The following is a 21,224-nucleotide window of genomic DNA, read 5'->3' as shown; positions in this document are numbered from 1 at the left end:
AATGTGAAGTAATGCTATAACTAGTACTGAAACAGTATTTTGCACTTTGTGTTTCTGTGTGGGTGCAAACTGATGAAATCTTTACTTAATATATACTGAATTGATCTTCTGCATATAAAGATAATTGAAAATGAATCTTGATGTGAATGGAATGGGAGAGGGAGCGGGAGATGGGAGGGGTATGAGTGGGAGGGAAGTTATGGGGGGAAAAAGCCATTGTAATCTATTAACTGTACTTTGAAAATTTGTATTTACTAAATAAAAATAAATTAAAAAAAGAAATTCTTGAATCTAAAGATCAGAGTTAAATTATGACAACATTAGTAAAGTCCTTTAGAGGACAAGGTATTCCCTATTCTGGATCCAAGACTAGCACAAAGTGTGCAAATAATACAAGATGAAATTATAAATGTTGAATAAAAGAGTGATGACTGCATAGACTTAAATTTCCGAGGGTGGTATTATTTTTCTTGTTTGATAGCTACCATTGAAAATACTAGTTATACAATTACCGCTGGAAATACTATAATTATTATACTTACCTAGGAAAGTAGTTTCTTATTTTCAACATTTCCCAGGTGACAATAGGTACAGCACTTTCACCAATTCTCACAAAAAACAGCCGTCACGCCCCAAATGCAGAACTCTTTATTTGCTCTCTGTGATGTTTGCAATTGTGTTCTTTCTGCAGATTCACTCAGACTGTGCTGCAAACCAGCAAGTAACATACCGCATCTCTGGAGTAGGAATTGATCAGCCACCTTATGGAATCTTCATCATTAATCAAAAAACCGGGGAAATTAATATAACATCCATAGTTGATCGAGAAGTCACCCCTTTTTTCATTGTAAGTGAATTTATTTCCATCTATATTCAGACGTAAGTTACTCTTGAGAAATCTGAAACTGAGCGCATTCTTGATTTGATTTCAGGAGTCAATGTTAGACATTTTTGACTCTTAATTCATGAGCATCCATAACCCAACAGAAACAAAGAGAAGATAAATAGAGAAAGGAGTGTTTTGCTGTCTCAGCAAAACTGCAAACCTCCAGTGGTCCCCATGACCAACTAGAGTGTTTGTTGGGAAAAACATTGCATTTTCTTTAATTCCCATCGAAATTGTTGTTTTTTTTTTTTTTTTTTTTTTTTAACTTTAGTATCAAATAACAAATCTGGAGCTACTAAGGAATCTTTTCTGAGTGGACAAACTTTACTATAAATTCATGTTGCTTAAGTTCAGTTGAGCTCTGAATGTACTCTGGAAATTAATTTATTCTTAACTGAATCTCACTCCATTCTTTACAGGGGCTGTCACAAGGCTTAAGTATTCTCTCCCTCCAAACACACAAACTCATTCCACTTTAAGCAGCTGATCTTGGGCCCAACTACCTTAAGAAGGCTGAGACTATCCATCACAAATTCCCACAATTAATTCTCCTCAGCTCAGCATGCTTTTCAGTAAATCCAAATGCAGAACCAATTTTCAGCTTTTTCTCACGGCTTACCCTGAGCCATTGTCCCAGAATTACCTATTTCTTCAAGAATCTTGTTCCATCAAATTAGTCTGTTTCTCTCTTTTCTGCTTGCACTATTTCTACTTTCATGACCCTTGCTTCTTAATATTTAAAGTAAAAATAAAAATAATGATGGTCTTATTTGATCTTATAATTGCTTCTAGTAAAACTCCTCCATCTTTGGCTTAAAACACTTTCAAATAAGAATCTACTCTTGCTGCTTTCATTTCTGCTGCTGATCTGTGTTCCTGGATCTACTTTCATTCTTTAATCTTCAATTCCGTATCTATATTCCTATTTTGTCTTTCACAGTATTTGCCCGCAAACTATCTAAATTAGCAGGTCAGTCTAATAGCTTTCCTTGAGACCAATGTATTTTTATATACTACATATGTAAAATAGTGTATGCACTTAATGTATACTTGAAATATAAATAATTTGAACACAAAACCCATATAACAGCTACCTAGCTCAAGAATGATACATCTCTTGTATGCTCCCAAGAGATCCTCCTTTACCTAATTTTAAAACCCTCCCAACAGTTCCTATTCCTAATTTCAAAAGTTGTGTTTGTATCATTCTTTCTTTCCTTATATGACTCTCTTTGCTTGGAACACCTCACCAATTCCCAGTCCCACTTACTGAAATTCCTTGAGACCTACTTCAATCTTTACATCCTCTGACAGCTCATAGTATTTTGTGTTATTATTTTGTATATATTATTGTAACTTATAACGTTACCTTTTCTTAAAATATATTTTGTGTTTGTATTTGCCATCTCTTATTGATTATAAATGCTACTTATGCCTAATTTCTAGTAGCAAATAATAACATCTTTCTTTTAACTTCCCACAGTGCCTAGCAAGCTAGAACTCAATATGTGTTTCAACATCTAATTATTCCTCTTTTCTCTCCTAGATCTACTGCCGGGCTCTAAACTCACAAGGCCAGGATCTGGAGCGGCCTCTGGAACTCCGAGTCAGGGTTTTGGATATAAATGACAACCCTCCAGTATTTTCAATGACTACATTTCTAGGACAAATAGAAGAAAATTCTAATGCAAGTAAGTAATATAAGTACCTTATCAAGCACTCTTCCAGATACTCAGGAAATTAGAAGTCAAACTATATAAAGGTGTACTTGCAGATGTGAAGATAAGTTACAGAACAGCATGCAGAATAGAAAGTCTTTCCTTCCTTAAAAAAATTATTTATTTTGAAATTCAGAGTTAAAGAGAAAGAGAGAGAGAGATCTTCCATCCTCTAGTTTACTCCTCGGATGGCCACAATAGCCAGCACTGGGTCAGTATGGAGCCAGGAGCCAAGAGCTTCATCTGGGTGATATTGGTGGCAGAAGCCCAAACACTTGGACCATCTCTCGTTGCTTTTCCCAGGCCATTAGCAGGGCACTGGAATGGAAGTTGAGCAGCCAAATACAAACCAGGGTCCACATGAGATGCTGGCATCGAAGGTAGTAGCTTGACCTACTACACCCTAGTGTCAGACCCAGAAAGCTTTCTCCTCAGCTACAGGGGCAGATCCAATCTGTTACACACAAGGAGCAACTCTGAACAATGAGGAGGTTTTTCTCATGTAATTCGTATCCTACCACTGTAGGAGATTCCCAACAGGAAATTCCCATTGTAGTTTACACAGGGGCAGCAGGGGCACTTGGATGAGAATTTAGCTTCCCAATGAGATTGCTGCCCATTCTTACCCACTTCTGCTCATACTGATTTTTTTCAACTTAACTACTTTAAAGTCACTCAATCATAGAAATCACTTCAATACAATCTATTTTGTCATCAAGAGCTTTTGCAAAACAGTATTTTCCCCTTCTTATATATGACCTAATAAGTATTGGCATCCATTGGGCGTTTGTCCCAGCACCTCCAGCAAATACTACAATCTAGGTGTTCAAATTCCTTATATAAAATGGCATAGTATTTGCATCCAAATTATACAAATCTCACCATATACTTTACATCATCTCTATATGACTTATAATATGTAATACCACGTGAATCTTCTATAAATAGTTGTTATACTGTATTGCTTAGAGAATAATGGCCATAAATGTATGTACATGTGCAGTAGTTTCAGTCCATAGTTAGGTTAAATTTAGTGATGCAAAACCTGAAAATGGAGAAGGCAGGTCATATAGATTTTGTTGGTTTTTTACTCATCATTGATTTTATGTGTTTTAAGTCATTATGCATCTAATTCTATTTGGTCCACTAGGCATATTTAAAGCCAGTTGTCCTAAGTGGTGCTAGCAGAGGATTCCAAAAAAACCATAGCTTCAGAGCCTTTGCCTGAAAGGACTTTGACAATCCAAAAGTGCAACTGCCTCCTTCAGGATTATTGTAACTGACAGCATTTTAATTGCCAAATACCCATCCATCTGGAGTGGGATAATATATGAGCTGCTTAGCATATTGCTAAAGATAGTCCTAAATGCATTAAAAACCAAAGGAATGGTCACTACTTTGAAGACAAAATTTCAATTTATCATAATTACTTTTACCCTTTAAGCAGTCAAGTTTCTTGAACATTCCAAAACTCCTTGTATTTTTACTTTTAGTCATTAAAATACGTATACATTAAGCTTTAAAATATTATTATAAAATTATCATTGATAAAGGCTTAATATCCAGAATGTATAAGGAGCTCAAGAAATTTAACAAAGCAATACAGGAAATCCAGTTAAGAAATGGGCAAATGATATAAACAGACATTTTTCAAAGGATAAAATACAAATGGCCAGCAGACACATGAAAAAATGCTCAGGATCCCTATCAGGGAAATGCAAATAAAAATCACAACAAAGTATCACCTTTCCCCAGTTAGAATGACTCTCATCCAAAAATCCAAAAATAAACATGCTGGCAAGAATGTGCAGAAAAAGTTACTCTAATACACTGTTGATGGGAATGTAAACTCATACAACCATTACTGAAGACCATAGGGAAATTTCTCAGAAATCTGAAAATAGATTTACCATATGACCCAGCAACTCCACTCTTGATAATATACCCAAATGAAATGAAATCAGCATATGAAAGAATTATCTGTACCTCTATGTTAATAGCAGCTCAATTCACAATAGCCAAGATATGCAATCAACCCAAATGTCCATCTACTGATGACTAGGCACAGAAGTAATGATATACATGCACAATGGAATACTACTCAGCCATAAAAAGGAATGAAATCCTGTCTTTTGCAGCAAAATGGATGCAACCTGAGACCATTATGCTTAATGGAATAAGCCAGTTCCAAAAAAGACAAATATCATGTTTTCCCTTATTTTTAAAAACTAATATACAGAGTATAAGAAAATATATAATGCATATGTGAGAAATTAACATTTTGAGATTTCATTATTATTTACAGCCTTTATCTATACTCTTGAGGGACAGTGGTTTTTCTACTTACCACATTTTTTTCAGTAGACGGTTAAGCTTATGATTATAAAAAAATTAAAGTATGTCATTGTAAAAATCAAAAGAAAAATAAGAAAAGAGAGGGTGGGAGTTGAGGAAAGAAGGGAAGGTAGGAAAGGAAGTATCATTGTACTCTTAAAACTATATATAAAATTTTTATAAATAAAAATTTTTAAAATTTCCCACAATATGGGAAGAAAAGGGGAACAGAAATCCATTCTTTGTTCTCCTTAGCATCATTCCTTGGAAACAAGCATGCTCATCATTTACTTAGGTGCATACATGCTATCATGGCATAAATGTAAGAAAATATATCTTAAGATGTAACTGAGGGGCTGACACTGTGGCACAGCAGGTTAAAGGCCTGGCCTGGCTTTCCATGCCTGAGAAAGTTTCATGGGCTTTTTAGCCAGATCTGAATGCCTTAAGGGCTGATTCTGAGACCAGAGTGCTGTTTAGGTCATTTGCCATTCTATGAGTCTGCTGTGTATCCCACTTCCCATCTTCTCTCCTTTTTAATTCTATCAGTTATTATTAGCAGACACTGGTCTTATTTATGTGATACCTTTGACACTTAATCCTATCTTTATGATCAATTATGAACTGAAACTGATCACTTTAGTAAAATAGCATTGGTACATGACAACTTAATGGGATTTGGAGTCCCATGGCACGTTACTAGCTCTACCATTAGGGGTAAGTCTGAGTGTGTGCCGAACTGTACATCTCCTCCCTCTCTCATCCCCACTCTTCTTTTGAACAGGAATCAATTTTCAGTTAAGTTTAAACACTATAATTGTGGATTAATTAAAGAGTTCAACTGATGTATTAAATAGAACAAGAAAATACTAAAAAGAATAAAATAGTAAACCGTTCCTTGACAGTCAGGACAAGGGCTGATCAAGTCATTGTTTCTCGTAGTGTCAATTTCACTTCTACAGGTTTCCTTTTAGGTTCTCAGTAAGTTGTCACAGATCAGGGAGAACATATGATATTTGTCCCTTTGGGACTGGCTTATTTCACTCAGCATGATGTTTTCCAGATTTGACAAAAAAATTACCTAAATGAAAGATCTCTGTGGAAAAACGGGCCATCAATGAAGGAGGTACCTTTTTCTGAATGGAGGAGAGAACTTCCACTTTGACTATGGGCCTTGTCTAAATAAGGTCGGAGTTTGTGGACTCAAGAGGCTTTCATAGCCTTGGCAGCTCAGGACAAGAGCCTTGGGCGATTACTGACACCATAAATAAGAGTGTCAATTGTTAAATCAACAATGGGATTCACTGTGCACTTACTCCCCATGTAGGATCTCTGTCCTTAATGTGTTGTACTATGCGAATTAATGGTAAAACTAGTCTTCAAACAGTACTTTATACTTTGTGTGTCTTTGTGGGTGCAAACTGTTGAAATCTTTACTTAGTATTTACTAAGTTGATCTTTTGTATATAAAGATAATTAAAAATGAATCTTAATGAAGAATGGGATGGGAGAGGGAGTAGGAAATGGGATGGTTTGCAGGTGGGAGGGTGGTTATGGGAGGTGGGGGGAAACTGCTATAATCCAAAAGTTGTACTTTAAAAATGTATATTTATTAAATAAAAGTTTAAAAAAAAGCCCTGGCTTGAAGCACCAGCATCCCATATGGGCTCCAGTTCTAGTCCCTGCTGCTCCTCTTCTGATCCAGCTCTCTGCTATGGCCTGGGATGACAGCAGAAGATGGCCCAAGTTCTTTGGTCCCTGCACTCATGTGGGAGACCCAGAGGAGGATCCTGGTTCCTGGCTTCGATAGGTGCAGCTCTGACCGTTGCAGCCATCTGGGGAGTGAACTATCAATGGAAGACCTCTTTCTCTGTCTTTGCCTCTCTCTGTAACTCTATCTTTCAAATAGATAAAAGAGATCTTAAAAAAAAAAAAAAGATGTAACTGAGATCACCTTTTACATACTAATCCACACTGAGTTGTTATTTAAATATATATTTTTAAACAATTACATTTTAGGACTAAATTACATTTAGGACATTTTAGATTACTTCAGTACATTTAATAATGCATTAGATTTGATTATATGAATATAACATAATTAGTTAATTGCCTACTGAAAACATTTTAAAATTACGTGAAAATTAAGATGCAGAGATAGAGTGAGAGAAGTAGAGCAAGAGATATGGAGATGCCCCAGTATATTTGTGGAAAAACTGTGAAGCAGAGCTGAAGAGTAAAAAAGAATTTTAGCTGGTGAATGGACAGGCAGTGGAAGTTTTGCATATTCTTCAGTATCCTTCATGAAAACTACTTATAAAGTCAGTAAACAAGATAAAGAACAGGACAATGTGTACAGTTAAAAAACATTTCTTTAAATCTGCTTATTACCTAGTACTTCATTAAGGATATCACCAAGCAAAAGAATAATAATATATATTAATTAAACATACATTTTAAAAGTTTTTTTATATATGAAAAGGCAGAATTACAGAGAGTAGGAGGGTGGGAGGAAGGGAGAGAGAGAGAGAGGTCTTCCATCCACTGGTTCACTCTCCAAGTGGTAACAATGGCCAGGGTTGGGCCAGGTTGAAGCCAGGACCCAAGAGCTTCATCCAGGCCTCCCACATGGGTGCTGAGATCCAAGTATTTGAGCCATCTTCCACTGCTTTCCCAGGCACGTTAGCAGGGAGCTGGATTGGAAGTGGAGCAGCAAGGATTTGAATGGGTTCTTGCATGGAATGCCAGCATCACAGATGACAACTCAACTCAAAGTGCTACAACACCAGCCCCAAATGTACAGTATTAAATGGAAATTGTATATATTTCTCTCACTGCATATTTGGTTCTTACATGAACTTAAAGAGGATGAGATCATTAATCATCCCCAATTACATAAAATGTGGAAACTGAGGCTGAGATCACATAGCCAGAAAGTATAAGGTTGGGGAAAAGTTGACCTGGCTTTTATATCATTTTATTTCCCTCTAGCATCCTTTGGAAATTTTTATAAAAGAAGGAATTATGCTAGAATAGTGAGAGAATAATACATTTTCTTTATTAAGAAAAAGATATAGAAACAAGCTAAGACATTAATAAGTAGAAAGAAAGGGAAGCTAGTAAAATGCACATTATGTGGACCAAGTCACTCCAAAATCTGTTTAGAAAACTAATATAGTATACTGTAATAAAAAATGTAAATTATCCATTTTCAATCAATTTTCCTTGTTTTCTAGATACACTTGTGATGAGACTCAATGCTACTGATGCAGATGAACCAAACAATTTGAACTCAAAAATAGCCTTCAAGATCATAAGTCAGCAGCCTTCTGATTCACCAATGTTTATCATCAACAGATACACGGGAGAAATTCGAACAATGAATAATTTTCTAGACAGAGAGGTAATTCTTTTTCTTTAAATAGGTTTTTAGTCTCAAGGGAGTTGATTCTAAAAACAAAGGAACCTAAGAGAGAAATAGAAAAAGAAAATAGTATTTTAAAATTTTAATTATGCAATCTTTTTTCATCAAGGTAATGACATAAGACATATAGATTATTCTTTAATTACATTTCAATGACATTTTTATGTAACTAATTAATTAGAATTTGCCTTAATTTTAGGAAAACTATATCATGGAGGTACACAAATTTGCATAAGGTAAAGACAAGAGTTTCATTTAAAAATTCCACAATGAACTAAATTTAAGAAATATTTATGGGTCGGCGCTGCAGCTCACTAGGCTAATCCTCCGCCTTGTGGCGCCAGCACACCGGGTTCTAGTCCCAGTCGGGGCGCTGGATTCTGTCACGGTTGCCCCTCTTCCAGGCCAGCTCTCTGCTGTGGCCAGGGAGTGCAGTGGAGGATGGCCCAAGCACTTGGGCCCTGCACCCCATGGGAGCCCAGGATAAGTACCTGGCTCCTGCCATCGGATCAGCGCGGTGCGCCGGCCGCAGCACACCGGCCGCAGCAGCCATTAGAGGGTGAACCAACGGCAAAGGAAGACCTTTCTCTCTGTCTCTCTCTCTCACTGTCCACTCTGCCTGTCAAATAAATAAATAAAAGAAATATTTATTACATCACTTTCTTTGTGCATCACAATGCATGGGATAAGAATATTTGCAGAACTATGAAATTTGCTTATCTTTCTTAAATCAGCATATCTCAAGCTCCTTTAAGAACAGAACTTTCTATTTTCTTTCTAAGTAACAAATATTGACAGCCCACCAATTCATTTACCCTACAGAAAGAATCCTAGAATCAGAATGATAAATAGAATGAATATGAGGCTTTAGATAAAATCCAGGACAATCTTCTAATATACAAATAAGAAAACAACTAGTGATTGTGAATGAATTACAATCAGCATGCCATGTGGTTCCATGATTTAATTTTTAAATCTACTTTTTCATTTTTTAAAATATCACTTTTAAATAATATAGAGTTTGCCTGTCCATATATTCGGAATATAAGTGATGAAGTATTTTTTTTAATATTTGTTTTATTTATTTGAAAGGCAGAGTTACAGAGAAAGGTAGAGACAGACCCCAAATGGCTGCAATGACCAGGGCTGGACCAGGCCCAAGCCAGGAACCAGGAGCTTCTTCCAGGTCTCCCACGTGGGTGCAGGGTCCCAAGCACTTGAGTCATCTTTTTGCTGCTTTCCCAGGCCATTAGTAAGGCTATGGATCAGAAGTGGAACAGCCGGGGCTTAAACCAGCACCCATATGGGATTCCTGGGCGGCAACCTGGGGTTTTAATTGCTGCATCACAGCACCAGCCCTGAGGTATTCTTTTTTAACTGATATTTAAACTTCATTTAACTATTATAGTTATATAAAATTATATTAAAATTTTTCCTGCTAATAATTCCTAGCATGGGACTAAATTAGATTGTTATTATACTCTTCAATGATCCAAGGTTATCACTTTCTAGTCTACTTAAATCTTTTTTTACTTGTTTATAAATTAACATTAGAAGAGATTGACTTGTTTATAATTAGAAGAGATTTACTTGTTTATAAATTAACATTAGAAGAGATTGACAACCTCATTCAATTCTTTTTAGGCTTCCCAATGTGATTCCTTCATTGTCAAAATACCTTTATTGGTAAAGCACTCTAAGAAAGGGATGTCAGAGGTAAAAGGACTTTGCAGTCATTAAGAAGCATATTTTCACCTGGGGTCTATGGAGAGCCCTCAGATGTCTCTATTAATCCCCTAAAATTACATCCATAAATTTGAATGAGTAGGCATTTTAAATAGTCTAGAAAAGGCTCCATACTATTTTTGCATCTAAAAATGTACAATCAAGAATAGATACATCATCAATAACTCCGTTGCCATGCCCTCCACCTCGCCAAAATATAACCATTGGTTACTCCTGTGTTATTCTTGCACACCCGGGACTGATGATTTAGTGTGTGGAATTTTCCTTTCTCGAACTTTTAATAAGTCTTAACCTCTCTCCTCTTGAGTATTTTACTCCATTTCATTATTTATAAGTTAATCCACCTCTAGACATGTTAGGATTCAAAAAGAATAAGAACTTTAAAAAAGTATTGCTTCTTTTAAATGATGCTGGATGAACATCATTGGGAATGGAAGTAGAAACTTCTCTAGTGATCCATGTGAGACTGATGGATTTTCTTTTTTTAACAAATATGATTGTCTTAGGTTGTTTAATTTTTTAAATTTTTATTATTATAAGAACAGATTTGATGTATTAATATATATAATTAAAAGAAGATAACCATACTTCCTTCTCTCCTTCTCAATGCCTCCCTCAAACACACTCCTTCAATATTCTGTGCTACCTCTCTCACTTAGATTTATGTCGATGTTGAGCCAACAACTTTACAGGACTTTACATAAAACACAATAAGACCTGTCTGTGTCAACTGTGGTGTTGCTTATGTTTTTAGCAATATGGCCAGTATTCTCTTGCTGTAAGAGGCTCAGACAGAGACGGTGGGGCAGATGGCTTGTCAGCAGAATGTGAATGCAACATTAAAATCCTTGATGTCAATGACAACATTCCATTGTTGGAACTGTCTTCAGTAAGTATTTATTCTTGAAAATAATGACTTCAAACTCATTACATCCTAAAATATATACTAACAATTCTATATAGTCATATACATGTTAAATTCAGTACTATACAATCAAAGTATGCATACTTTTCTCTTATATTGGATTAGATAATAGGGAAAACAATGAAAAGCAAGATTATCAACACATATCTGTTTGAAATAATGAACAACTATAAAGATTCCTGCGTACACCCAGTTTGTCCTTTCATTCACACAGTTGGTGTTAAAGGTTTTTTTACTTCTCGTTTCAGTATTCCGTCAGTATTGAAGAAAACGCCCTCAATTCAGAACTGCTCCAGATTAGAGTGATTGATTTGGATGAAGAGTACTCAGCTAACTGGGTGGCGGTACCTTTCTTTATCTCTGGAAATGAAGGCAATTGGTTTGACATAGTAATGAATGAAAGAACAAATGTGGGATTTCTAAGGGTTATTAAGGTATGGCATAATTTCCCTAAGTATTTTTTCTTGGTCTTTTTTATGCTTTTTTTTTAAGACTTGGGTTATTGATTTGAAAGACAAAGTGACACAGAGAGAAGGGGAGACAGAGAGAGAAAGAGATCTTCCATCTGCTGGTTCACCCTCCAAATGGCCACAATGGCTGGGGCTGGTCCAGGCTGAAGCCAGGAACCTGGAAATCCATCTCGGTCTCCTGCATGGGTAGCAGGGACCCAAGGCCTTCACCATCTTCTGTCACTTTCCCAGGTGCATTGGCAGGGAGCTGAATCAAAAGAAACAGCCAGTGGTCAAACACACTCTGATATGGGTGCCGACATTGAAAGCGGCAGGTTAACCACTGTGCCACAATGCCAGCCCCGATCTTTTTTATTTTATCAGTACACATTGTATACATGCATTGAAATGTCATACTATACCCCATAAATATGTATAATTAATGATAGTAGGACATTTTCATGTGTTAAAAATATGAAAAATAATAGATAATTGAAAAAATAAGCTTAAGATAAAATATTAACATTTTATAAACGAGTCAGAGAAAGAGTAAAATAATTGTTTTACATTTGTATATATCATACAGCTTTTTATGTAGTTTTGCTTATATCATTTCATAAAAAAAGACACTGAATTGTAAATTGAAATTCTTTTTCATCAGTACAGTATTTCCCAAAAGATGAACAAATCACGCACATTGAAAGCATGTTAACAACAATCTTACTTTATTCTTACAACGAAGTATTCTTAATCCTTAAGGTTCATGTTTTAAGACTATTTTTAAAAGCACATTTAACATAGGCTTTAATGATGTGTTCATGTCAATATGGTAAGTCAATTATGCATGAAGAATATTCATCAAGTAAATTAAATGTTGCTTATTCTTCCTATGTGTTTTTCAAAAATTAAAATTAGATTACTGTAACTATAGAACTATCATGTTCCCACGTCACTGTGACGCCTGACCTTGGCTTATTAGGAGCACAAATGCGCCCTTGATTTAGTACAAGCTAGTATTTTCGCATGCCTCCTCTATTAAGGATCAGACATATTTACCTGCAGTAGAATTTCATCAGACAGAACAAAATGACTCCTATAGAGCTGTTAATAAAGGTCTTTCCCTGTGCTACAAGACTTGTGGAGTCAGTTTTTAAAACCTGAGATGGCTGTGTATGGATTCTACATGATACCAGCAAAATATATTCTTCACAGAAAAATGCAATCCTTGTTAAAATAATCCTTTCATTCAGAATAGCTGTGGGGAACAGGTTCCTAAGGAATTATGTCCCCGTGGGAATGTGCGCCTTTTCCCTCTATGTCAGCATGCCTATAGTTTCCACTTACTGTAAAAGTTATTTATCAGGGCCGGTGCTGTGGTATAGTGGCTAAAGCCTCCTCCTTCAATACTGGCATCCCATATGGGCACTGGTTCCAGTCCTGGCTGCTCCATTTCTGATCTAGCTTTCTGCTATAGCCTGGCAAAGCAGTGGAAGATGGCCCAAGTCTTTGGGCCCCTGCACCCATGTGGGAGACCTGGAAGAAGCTCCTGGCTTCAGATAGATGCAGTTCTGGCTGTTATGGCCATTTGGGGACTGAACCAGCAGATAGAAGATTCATTCTCTTTCTCTCTCTCTCTCTCTCTGCCTCTGTAACTCTTTCAAATAAATAAATCTTTTTTTAAAGAAAGTTATTTATTTATCTATTTACCATAGAAGAAGAGAGAGAGGCAGGCAGACAGAACTTCCATCTGCTGATTCACTCCACAAATGCCTAGGAAGCCAGGAACTAGGAAGCCCATGTGGATGACAGGGCCCCAACCACTTGAGCCATCACCTGCTATCTCCCAGAGTTCACATCAGGAGGAAGCCAGAATCTAGACAGCAACCAAGATTCTAACCAGGCAGTCTGGTATGGAATGAGGGCATCTTAACCACTAGACTAACACCTACCCCAGCCATGCTTTAAACTTCAAACAGATACTTAATTTATTCCTTGCAGCAGCCCTGCAAATTAGGTTATATCATGTCCATGTTGCAGTTAAAAGCATTGAGGCTCAGACAGACTACTTGCTCACATTCTCATAGCTAGTAAGTGGTACAACAAAAATTCAAACCTGAGTTTCCCTAGCTACAAGGTTCACATTTTTTCCGACATAGTAGCTAACATTCTATTGTAGGGAAATTGAGTCCTGATCTACTTCACTGCAAATTATTATCTGCAAAATATCCACTGCAAATTATTACTTTAGGAAACCATTCAACCTGTCTTCAATATCCTATCTATAAAATGGGGATGATGATTTTTCTTCCAGGCTGACATCAAATATGAAATATCATCATATATATAATATATGTAAGATGCTGATATCTCATAATGAAATCATTTCTTGATTACTTCATATTATAAGATAAATTATTCTTAGACTATGCTGAAGAAAATAAAGATTTATTTATGTTATGTATATATTATATTATATTGCCTGATTTATTCAAAGTCACATATATATGTATATATATGTATATATATGTAAAATTTCTCCTAAAAAGTTCTTAAGGATAAAACCAGTGAAATAATTGAACCTCCAATATATTTGGCCCATGTCTTATATTAAAAGAGCTTCTTTCTGAGAAACATAAAATGATTGAAGCTAACATAAATTATCCTTGTACTATAAAATACATGAATTTGACCATTAGAAGCATTTTAAGTTTTTACTTGGTTTAGTAGATAAGTAAAGCTCATATGATATTTACACAGTGAGACATTTTCAACTGTCTCAATAATAGATCTAGAACATTTGGATGTTTTCTTACTATGTTTGCACATGTTTGCATTGAATTAAAGATCAACTTGTGTGTTCACATGCATTTATATTTAATTAAAGAAAAGAAAGTATGAAGTTTTAAAGTATTCTCAAAGGGCCTCTCTTTCATCTCTCTTTTCATGTTTTCTCTGAGTAAAATGATTTCACTCTGTATTTTCTAGCCCCTAGATTATGAAGACATGAAGAATCTGCAACTTAGTATTGGTGTTAGAAATAAAGCTGAATTTCATCATTCAATTATGTCTCAATATAAACTCACAGCCACTGCAATCTCCGTGACTGTCTTGAATGTAGTTGAAGGATCCGTATTCCGTCCAGGTTCAAAGACATTTGTAGTAACCAGTAACATGAAAGCAAATTCTAAAGTGGGAGAGTTCGTAGCTACTGACCTGGACACAAATCTACCTTCAACAAGTGTAAGGTATGAATGACATTTTCCAACTCATTTCCTCCACATATTGAACTAAAGTATACTCTTTTTAGAAATTTTAAGTATCTAAATTAAAATACTTTTCCTAATTTTTGAAACAGTCATTTCATTGTAAAAAGCACTGTTTAACTTACTTAATTTTGAATACTTGACATAAAATATTAAAAATTTTGTTAAATGTGTAAGATGTTGAACTGTAAAGATGTGAAAAATAGTATGCCTGGAAAAAGGCAGCTCTCCTATGCTTACTGATAATTAGTTGATTGCCCATATTGTGATTATTCTCTTCAAGAAGATGCAACTGATTTTCCTGGTGCAAGTTTGCTTAGCTGGAAATCTACTGGATTTAGTTCGTTCATTTCAGTTAGTTTCTTCACATTCATCAGCGCTTACTATTGGTCAGTAATTTTGGTATGAAAAAAATGACATAGCACACTTTTTATGCGCTGAGTGGCCTCATGAGCTGGCAGCCAGCAAGCAGACCCAGTGGGGCAAGATGATCACGAGTCCCTGGGGAGGCTGCCACGCTCCCTGCCCGCATCCCAGCTTCAGTGCTATGTCATTTTTAAATGTGTGCTATGTCATTTTTAAACACTGTGTATCTGAATATTTCTGCTTAATCGTGAAAAGGTTGTATGTACATGTGCACAGGATGAAGATCAGGTGAAAGACCTCAGAAATGTGCTTGAAAAGTTTTCTCAGTGCTCTCCTCACACAGTGGCAGTTGCTCTGTTCTCCTACCATACTGGACCACCATCACTAAGGAGCATCCTTGTACCCCACAGAAGTGCATTCGCTACAGGCGGCCCCTCCCCACCCTTACTCCTCTCAAAGCTCTGTTCCTTCAGGTTAGCAAACCGCCCGAGACAGAGAGTCATCTAATTAGTGTTTGTCTCACAAGCGTGTAAAGAAGAGGGAAAACACAGGAGCCAAAGATGAGGAGAGAAGGAGAATATGACAGAGGCTTCAGGCAAGGACATTTCAAAAGAAGCTTTGCCAAGTCACTTCGCACCTATGGAGCAGGAGAGCAAAGAGCAGGGAGTGCAGGCCAAGCTGATGAACGTGAAGTAACTCTTTCTTAGAACAGTTCAGAATAGGAATAGCCCAGAAGATCCTAAGATTTGGTATTTCAAGATAGTTCTACAGCTACTAAGATCAAATTAAAACGAGACTGCAAGCATCAAGGGATTATTCTGACACTCAAGTAGGCATAAAAAGACATTTCACCAGAAATGGCTGCTCAGCAATTTTTTTTAATTTATATTTTTTTTACTTCTAAGTGGCTCAATATAACTGCGACTGCTCTAGTGGGAAAAAAAAAAATCTGTGATAACTGAAAACTCTATCCAAGGGTTGTAAGTAGTAACTGAAAAATATTTATTAAATAACTAAAATGTTTCTTTCTTTGGTGGCTGACATTAGTATTTATTGTTTTCTTGCAAATGCAGATACGTAATGGGGAATAATCCAGCCGACCTGCTGTCTATTGACTCAAGAACAGGCGTCATCACTTTGAGGAACAGAGTTACCATGGAACAACACGAAATGCTCAGAGGAAGATATCAAGGAACAATTCTGTCTATAGATGGTAAGAAATCAACTTCTCTTCCTTGTAGAGGAAACTATGTATACATATGCTTAGATGTCTTATAAAAATAATAAAAGCAACAACAGCGTGAACAGAACTGAGCTGAAGGAGCATTGACTTAGATATGAGCAGACTGGATCTAAACCTATTCCGGAGATGTTTTTATTCAATTATTCAGAAAGTATATCTTGGGTCCTGACTAAATGTCAACCACTGGGCCAGGCTGTAGACTTATATCGATGAACAAAGAATACTAAGCTTGCATTTATTTGCCAGTACTAACAAAAGTTACCTGAAGTTACTCTTACATTTTTACTTAGTAATTCCATTTCCAATAACTTTAGGAAAAATAATAAATAAAAAGGCTAAATGCACAGAAATGTTAATTACAACACTGATTTTATAATTAAATATTGAATACAATATCAATAGTAGGTAACTAAGTAAATAAATCATGGTCTACTTCATAAAAATTATGTCCTTATCAGAAACTATGTTAATGAAAATAATAGTAAGATGAAAGAATATTTTTCATAAAATAGAATTTTTAATAAAATAGAATTATTCACATGGCTGTATCAATGTAACTAACAATAAGAAATACTTAAATATTATAGTTAAAAACAAAATGTCGTCAAAAATATCAGTAGGGTTGTCCCTGTGTACTGCTACTATGAGGATTTTTTTTTATTTGTATCTTTCTGTAATTCTATAGTTTTAAAATTATATGTAGTGTCTTCTGTTTATAATATAAAGAAGTAATCCAGTAAATAGTAGTACTACTAGTAATTAGATTAATTATATAGTAATAAATAGATTTAAAATTGAGTCACAGACAAGGGATATTGAAATAACTATTGATGAATAAAGAAAATAATTATGTATTGTCCAAAAATTATGACCCTAAATGGATAAAAAATGTTTTCCATTTTCAAACTTGTTACAGATTCACTTCAAAGAACTTGCACTGGTACAGTTATTATCAACCTTGATGGGTCTGGCTGGGTATCTGGAACTGAAACTAATACAGGTAGCAATACAGGAAGTGAAACAGGTGGAGGTGGAGAAACAGGTACAAATGCAGGTACCAACACAGGTGGTACCAGTACCAATACTGATACCAATACCAATACCAATACCAATGAAAATAATGGAGGTGGTACCATTGGTGGCACAGATGAGAATTCTTCCACTAATGAAAACACTAACACCAACACAAATGCCGGTGACGGTGAAACAAGCGGATATGATGGTCGGCAAAGACTCTCAGATAATGTACACTTTGGTCCTGCTGGCATCGGATTACTCATCATGGGCTTCTTGGTGCTGGGATGTAAGTACTTTATCCTATCCATATGTGCCCCCTGCCCAAAATGATCAAAAAGGAAATATGTTTTCTGAGTCTTTCATCAAATATGTTTTACAAATTCATATTTTGTGCAATTATCAAGAAATGTCTATTTCATGCTAGGTATATAAGACTTAAAAACAAACATGCATTTTTAGTAAAGCTCAGTATAATGAAAGGTGCCATAACAAACAAGCTCAAGTTGCTATCCGAAGGACAAAGATAATCAGAAATAATTTGTTGAAACATTCAGAAAGGGCTGCACTGAGAAAGCAAACTGAGTTGGGGTTCAACAAATGAATAGAAGTTAGCCTGACAGACAAAAGAAAGGGAAAGCAATAGAAAGAGAAAAAAAGAGTCTACATGTAAGATTTTCTAAGAATAAAAGTACAAGGGACTGAAATAAAGAACTCCAATATGAAAGAAAAGAAGATACTTGTGATAGGGTAGTTAAGAGTTGGAGACTAGCTGGCACCACGGCTCACTAGGCTAATCCTCTGCCTTGCGGCGCCGGCACACCGGGTTCTAGTCCCGGTCGGGGCACCGGACTCTGTCCCGGTTGCCCCTCTTCCAGGCCAGCTCTCTGCTGTGGCCCGGGAGTGCAGTGGAGGATGGCCCAAGTGCTTGGGCCCTGCACCCCATGGGAGACCAGGATAAGTACCTGGCTCCTGCCATCGGATCAGTGCGGTGCGCCGGCTGCGGCCTTTGGAGGGTGAACCAATGGCAAAAAGGAAGACCTTTCTCTCTGTCTCTCTCTCTCACTGTCCACTCTGCCTGTACAAAAAAAAAAAAAAAAAAAAAAAGTCAGAGACTAGCAGAGGCTGCATCTTGAAGGGATTTTATGTGATACTAAATGCATAGCTTGTTAAAAGAAGACTCAAAGAGACCTAAGGTTCAACTTTAGTTTCTAAACTTAATTGCTTGAGTTTTTCACAGTTTACCTAGCCTTTCAGGACATTGCTTTGGTCAACTGTGAAATAACAAAACTTAATTAACATTATTGCTCTAATGATGAAAAAAATATACCACACATGAAGCATTGAGCACATTTAATGTAGCACTAGTCAAGGTTCTAGCCATGTGGGTAGAATCCAATGAATTCTCCAAGTGGTTTTTAGCATTGCCTTGGATGATGCTATAAAATTAAGGTGGAAATGAGCCACATGCTACAATCTCTAAGGAACAACAAGAGCTCTAAAGTGAGCAAGTTGAAATCTGTACATTAAAATTAAATTGATGCAAATACTGCCATTCTCAAGTGTGAAATCATAAAATTTTAGTGTCAAAAGATACCTCAGATAACTAACACATAGACACACAATGTGAAGTCAGAGCACATACATATAAAATATTTTTTTCTAATTTCATTTCTCTTAATACATGAACAGCCATAAACAGACATTTTTCACTAAATTTACTTGTAAACTGGAGTTTCTTTCATTTTTAAAGAATTTCTTTTATTAGCCATACAAGGCATATAATATTATTAGCCTTGTATGGCTAATAAAAGATTTTAAAGCTTTTTTAGGACTTAGAGAAATGCTTCTAGATGGAAAGAGTTCAGTTAATCCAGCAGATTTTCCAAAAAGCAAAACACATAGGATTCTTTTCTTCTTTTATCCTTCTCTTCCTTCTGTTTTCTTCCTTCTTTCCTCATATTTTCATCTGCACATCCTTTCTTTCATTCATGCATTCATTCAAAATCAGAGATCAAGATTATATTCTATGCAAGGCTGGTAATAAACAGGTGGATGAAAAAACTCTAATTGATTAACAGCAAAAGACATGGTTAAGCAGTGATGTTTTGTATTCATGCAAGAGTCATTTAAAGAAAATGTAAAGATATCTGTGTAAGAGAAAATAACAGTCTCAATGAGAGTAATTGCTGGAAGCATGAAAAATATTTTACTGTATAAAGACAAATACATGTGAAAGGAGAAAAATCAATAAGGTGTGAAGGAGAATACACAGAGAGAAACATTTCATGCAGGCTCTCCAGTTTCCCCTCTCTCCCTTAATATTTTCCTGAGTAATGACAAGGGAAAGTTGCCTGTTATAACATTATAATACTATTTGTAATTTTAATACTATAAACAAAGGCAAGCTGATTAGAGTCTAGTATACTGAGGATTTTCTAAGATACTGACATTTATTCAACTTGTTTTCTTGAACTTTCATAATAATGTTGGAATCACATGGATTTATAGAAGGAATTCAAATTTAACCATTTTTAAAAGCAGATTTTTTTGCTTTACTATGAGCCCATTGGTTAACTCCAGTATTCCTCTCTCTCTACCTTCAGTGGTTCCATTTTTGTTGCTCTGTTGTGACTGTGGAGGTGCCTCTGGTGGTGGAGCCGGCTTCGAGCCTGTTCCGGAATGTTCAGATGGAGCGATTCATCCATGGGCAGTTGAAGGACCCCAGCCTGAACCCACTGTAAGTTCTCCCTGGAAGAACTGACCTTTGGTTATCACCTAAACTCAGTCTACACATACAGAGATGCTGGCAATACTCACCCACCATCTATGCTGTGCTTTAAGATAGCTAATGGGGAAAATGAGGAGGAACCAACAGTATATCACAGTTATATGGGAATACCAAAGAAGACATTCAAATGAGGTCCAGGTTTTAAACAGGTTTCAAACATTTCTTCAATGGTATTTTTAGGAAATCTACAGTGATTTGAATATAAAATACATGTATAACTATATAAAGAAAAAACTCATTACAAATGAGAAAATGTTGCCTGTCTTTTAGGGTTTGGCCACTATCTGTGTACCACAAATGCCACCTGATAATGCAAATATAATAGAATGCATTGACAATTCAGGTAAGAAAAAAAAAGTTTAACAGTTCAAATGACTAAGAGGGAACTCTGTTCTCTCCTTTAGCTTGCCTTACTATTTATTCACGATCTTGTTTGTCTTTCAAAGTGTTTATATCATTTGTTTTATAATTACTAATTTATAAATCAAATGATAAGAGAAAACCTACAATAATTATTTTTCTTATACTCTATAGTTTTTTGAATCTTTCTCAACCATCAGAGAGTATTTAGAAAATGACACAATTAGGATCTCTATAAATATAAGTACTGAAGTGTACTCCTGAGCCAAGTGGGGTTGAGATTTTTATCTCATAGAGCAAACATCATTTACCACCCCCCAAAATATAATATGTGTATATATATACACGTATACATATAGCATATATACACATACATACATGTAATATATACATATACATACATGTATAAATATAACATGCATATATACCAATTAAAGCACACCGGATTAAAATAGATTTGTACTCACTTCCTGAGGCTAGACTCTTCCTTCATGATTTGTTTAATAATTCAAAACTCTTCTACCTTTACCTGTTTATAATGACAGAAAAAACACTACATCCCTTTTCAGCATCAACATAAAGGTTGGCCTAAATAAGCTTTATCCAATTTCTTAAATCAAAGGTAAATAAGTGAAACACTATCAAAATTTATCAAAGCTCTCAGCTGAGGTTGTGTGTGTGTGATGGGATTTCTCCTTGCACACC

The 21,224-nt window shown here is 35.8% G+C and overlaps 1 protein-coding gene across 1 annotated transcript in view; it reads left to right on the top strand.

Annotated features, from left to right (window-relative positions):
• The window catches only part of DSG1 (desmoglein 1), a 41,662-nt gene that overhangs the window by 12,261 nt on the left and 8,177 nt on the right, over positions 1-21,224 (top strand). The window contains exons 4-13 of the mRNA XM_002713483.6: positions 692-847; positions 2,433-2,577; positions 8,175-8,341; positions 10,863-10,997; positions 11,282-11,467; positions 14,468-14,727; positions 16,185-16,324; positions 17,271-17,657; positions 19,975-20,108; positions 20,430-20,502. Of these exons, the coding sequence (XP_002713529.3) occupies positions 692-847; positions 2,433-2,577; positions 8,175-8,341; positions 10,863-10,997; positions 11,282-11,467; positions 14,468-14,727; positions 16,185-16,324; positions 17,271-17,657; positions 19,975-20,108; positions 20,430-20,502 (1,783 nt within the window). The remainder of the gene's footprint in view (positions 1-691; positions 848-2,432; positions 2,578-8,174; positions 8,342-10,862; positions 10,998-11,281; positions 11,468-14,467; positions 14,728-16,184; positions 16,325-17,270; positions 17,658-19,974; positions 20,109-20,429; positions 20,503-21,224) is intronic.

The sequence above is a fragment of the Oryctolagus cuniculus genome, chromosome 10 (assembly GCF_051225735.1).
Source record: "Oryctolagus cuniculus isolate XC-2025 breed Fujian yellow rabbit chromosome 10, ASM5122573v1, whole genome shotgun sequence".
Classification (NCBI taxonomy): domain Eukaryota; kingdom Metazoa; phylum Chordata; class Mammalia; order Lagomorpha; family Leporidae; genus Oryctolagus; species Oryctolagus cuniculus.
Note: the sequence above shows the minus strand (reverse complement) of the source record. Positions and strands in the feature narration are given on the sequence as shown.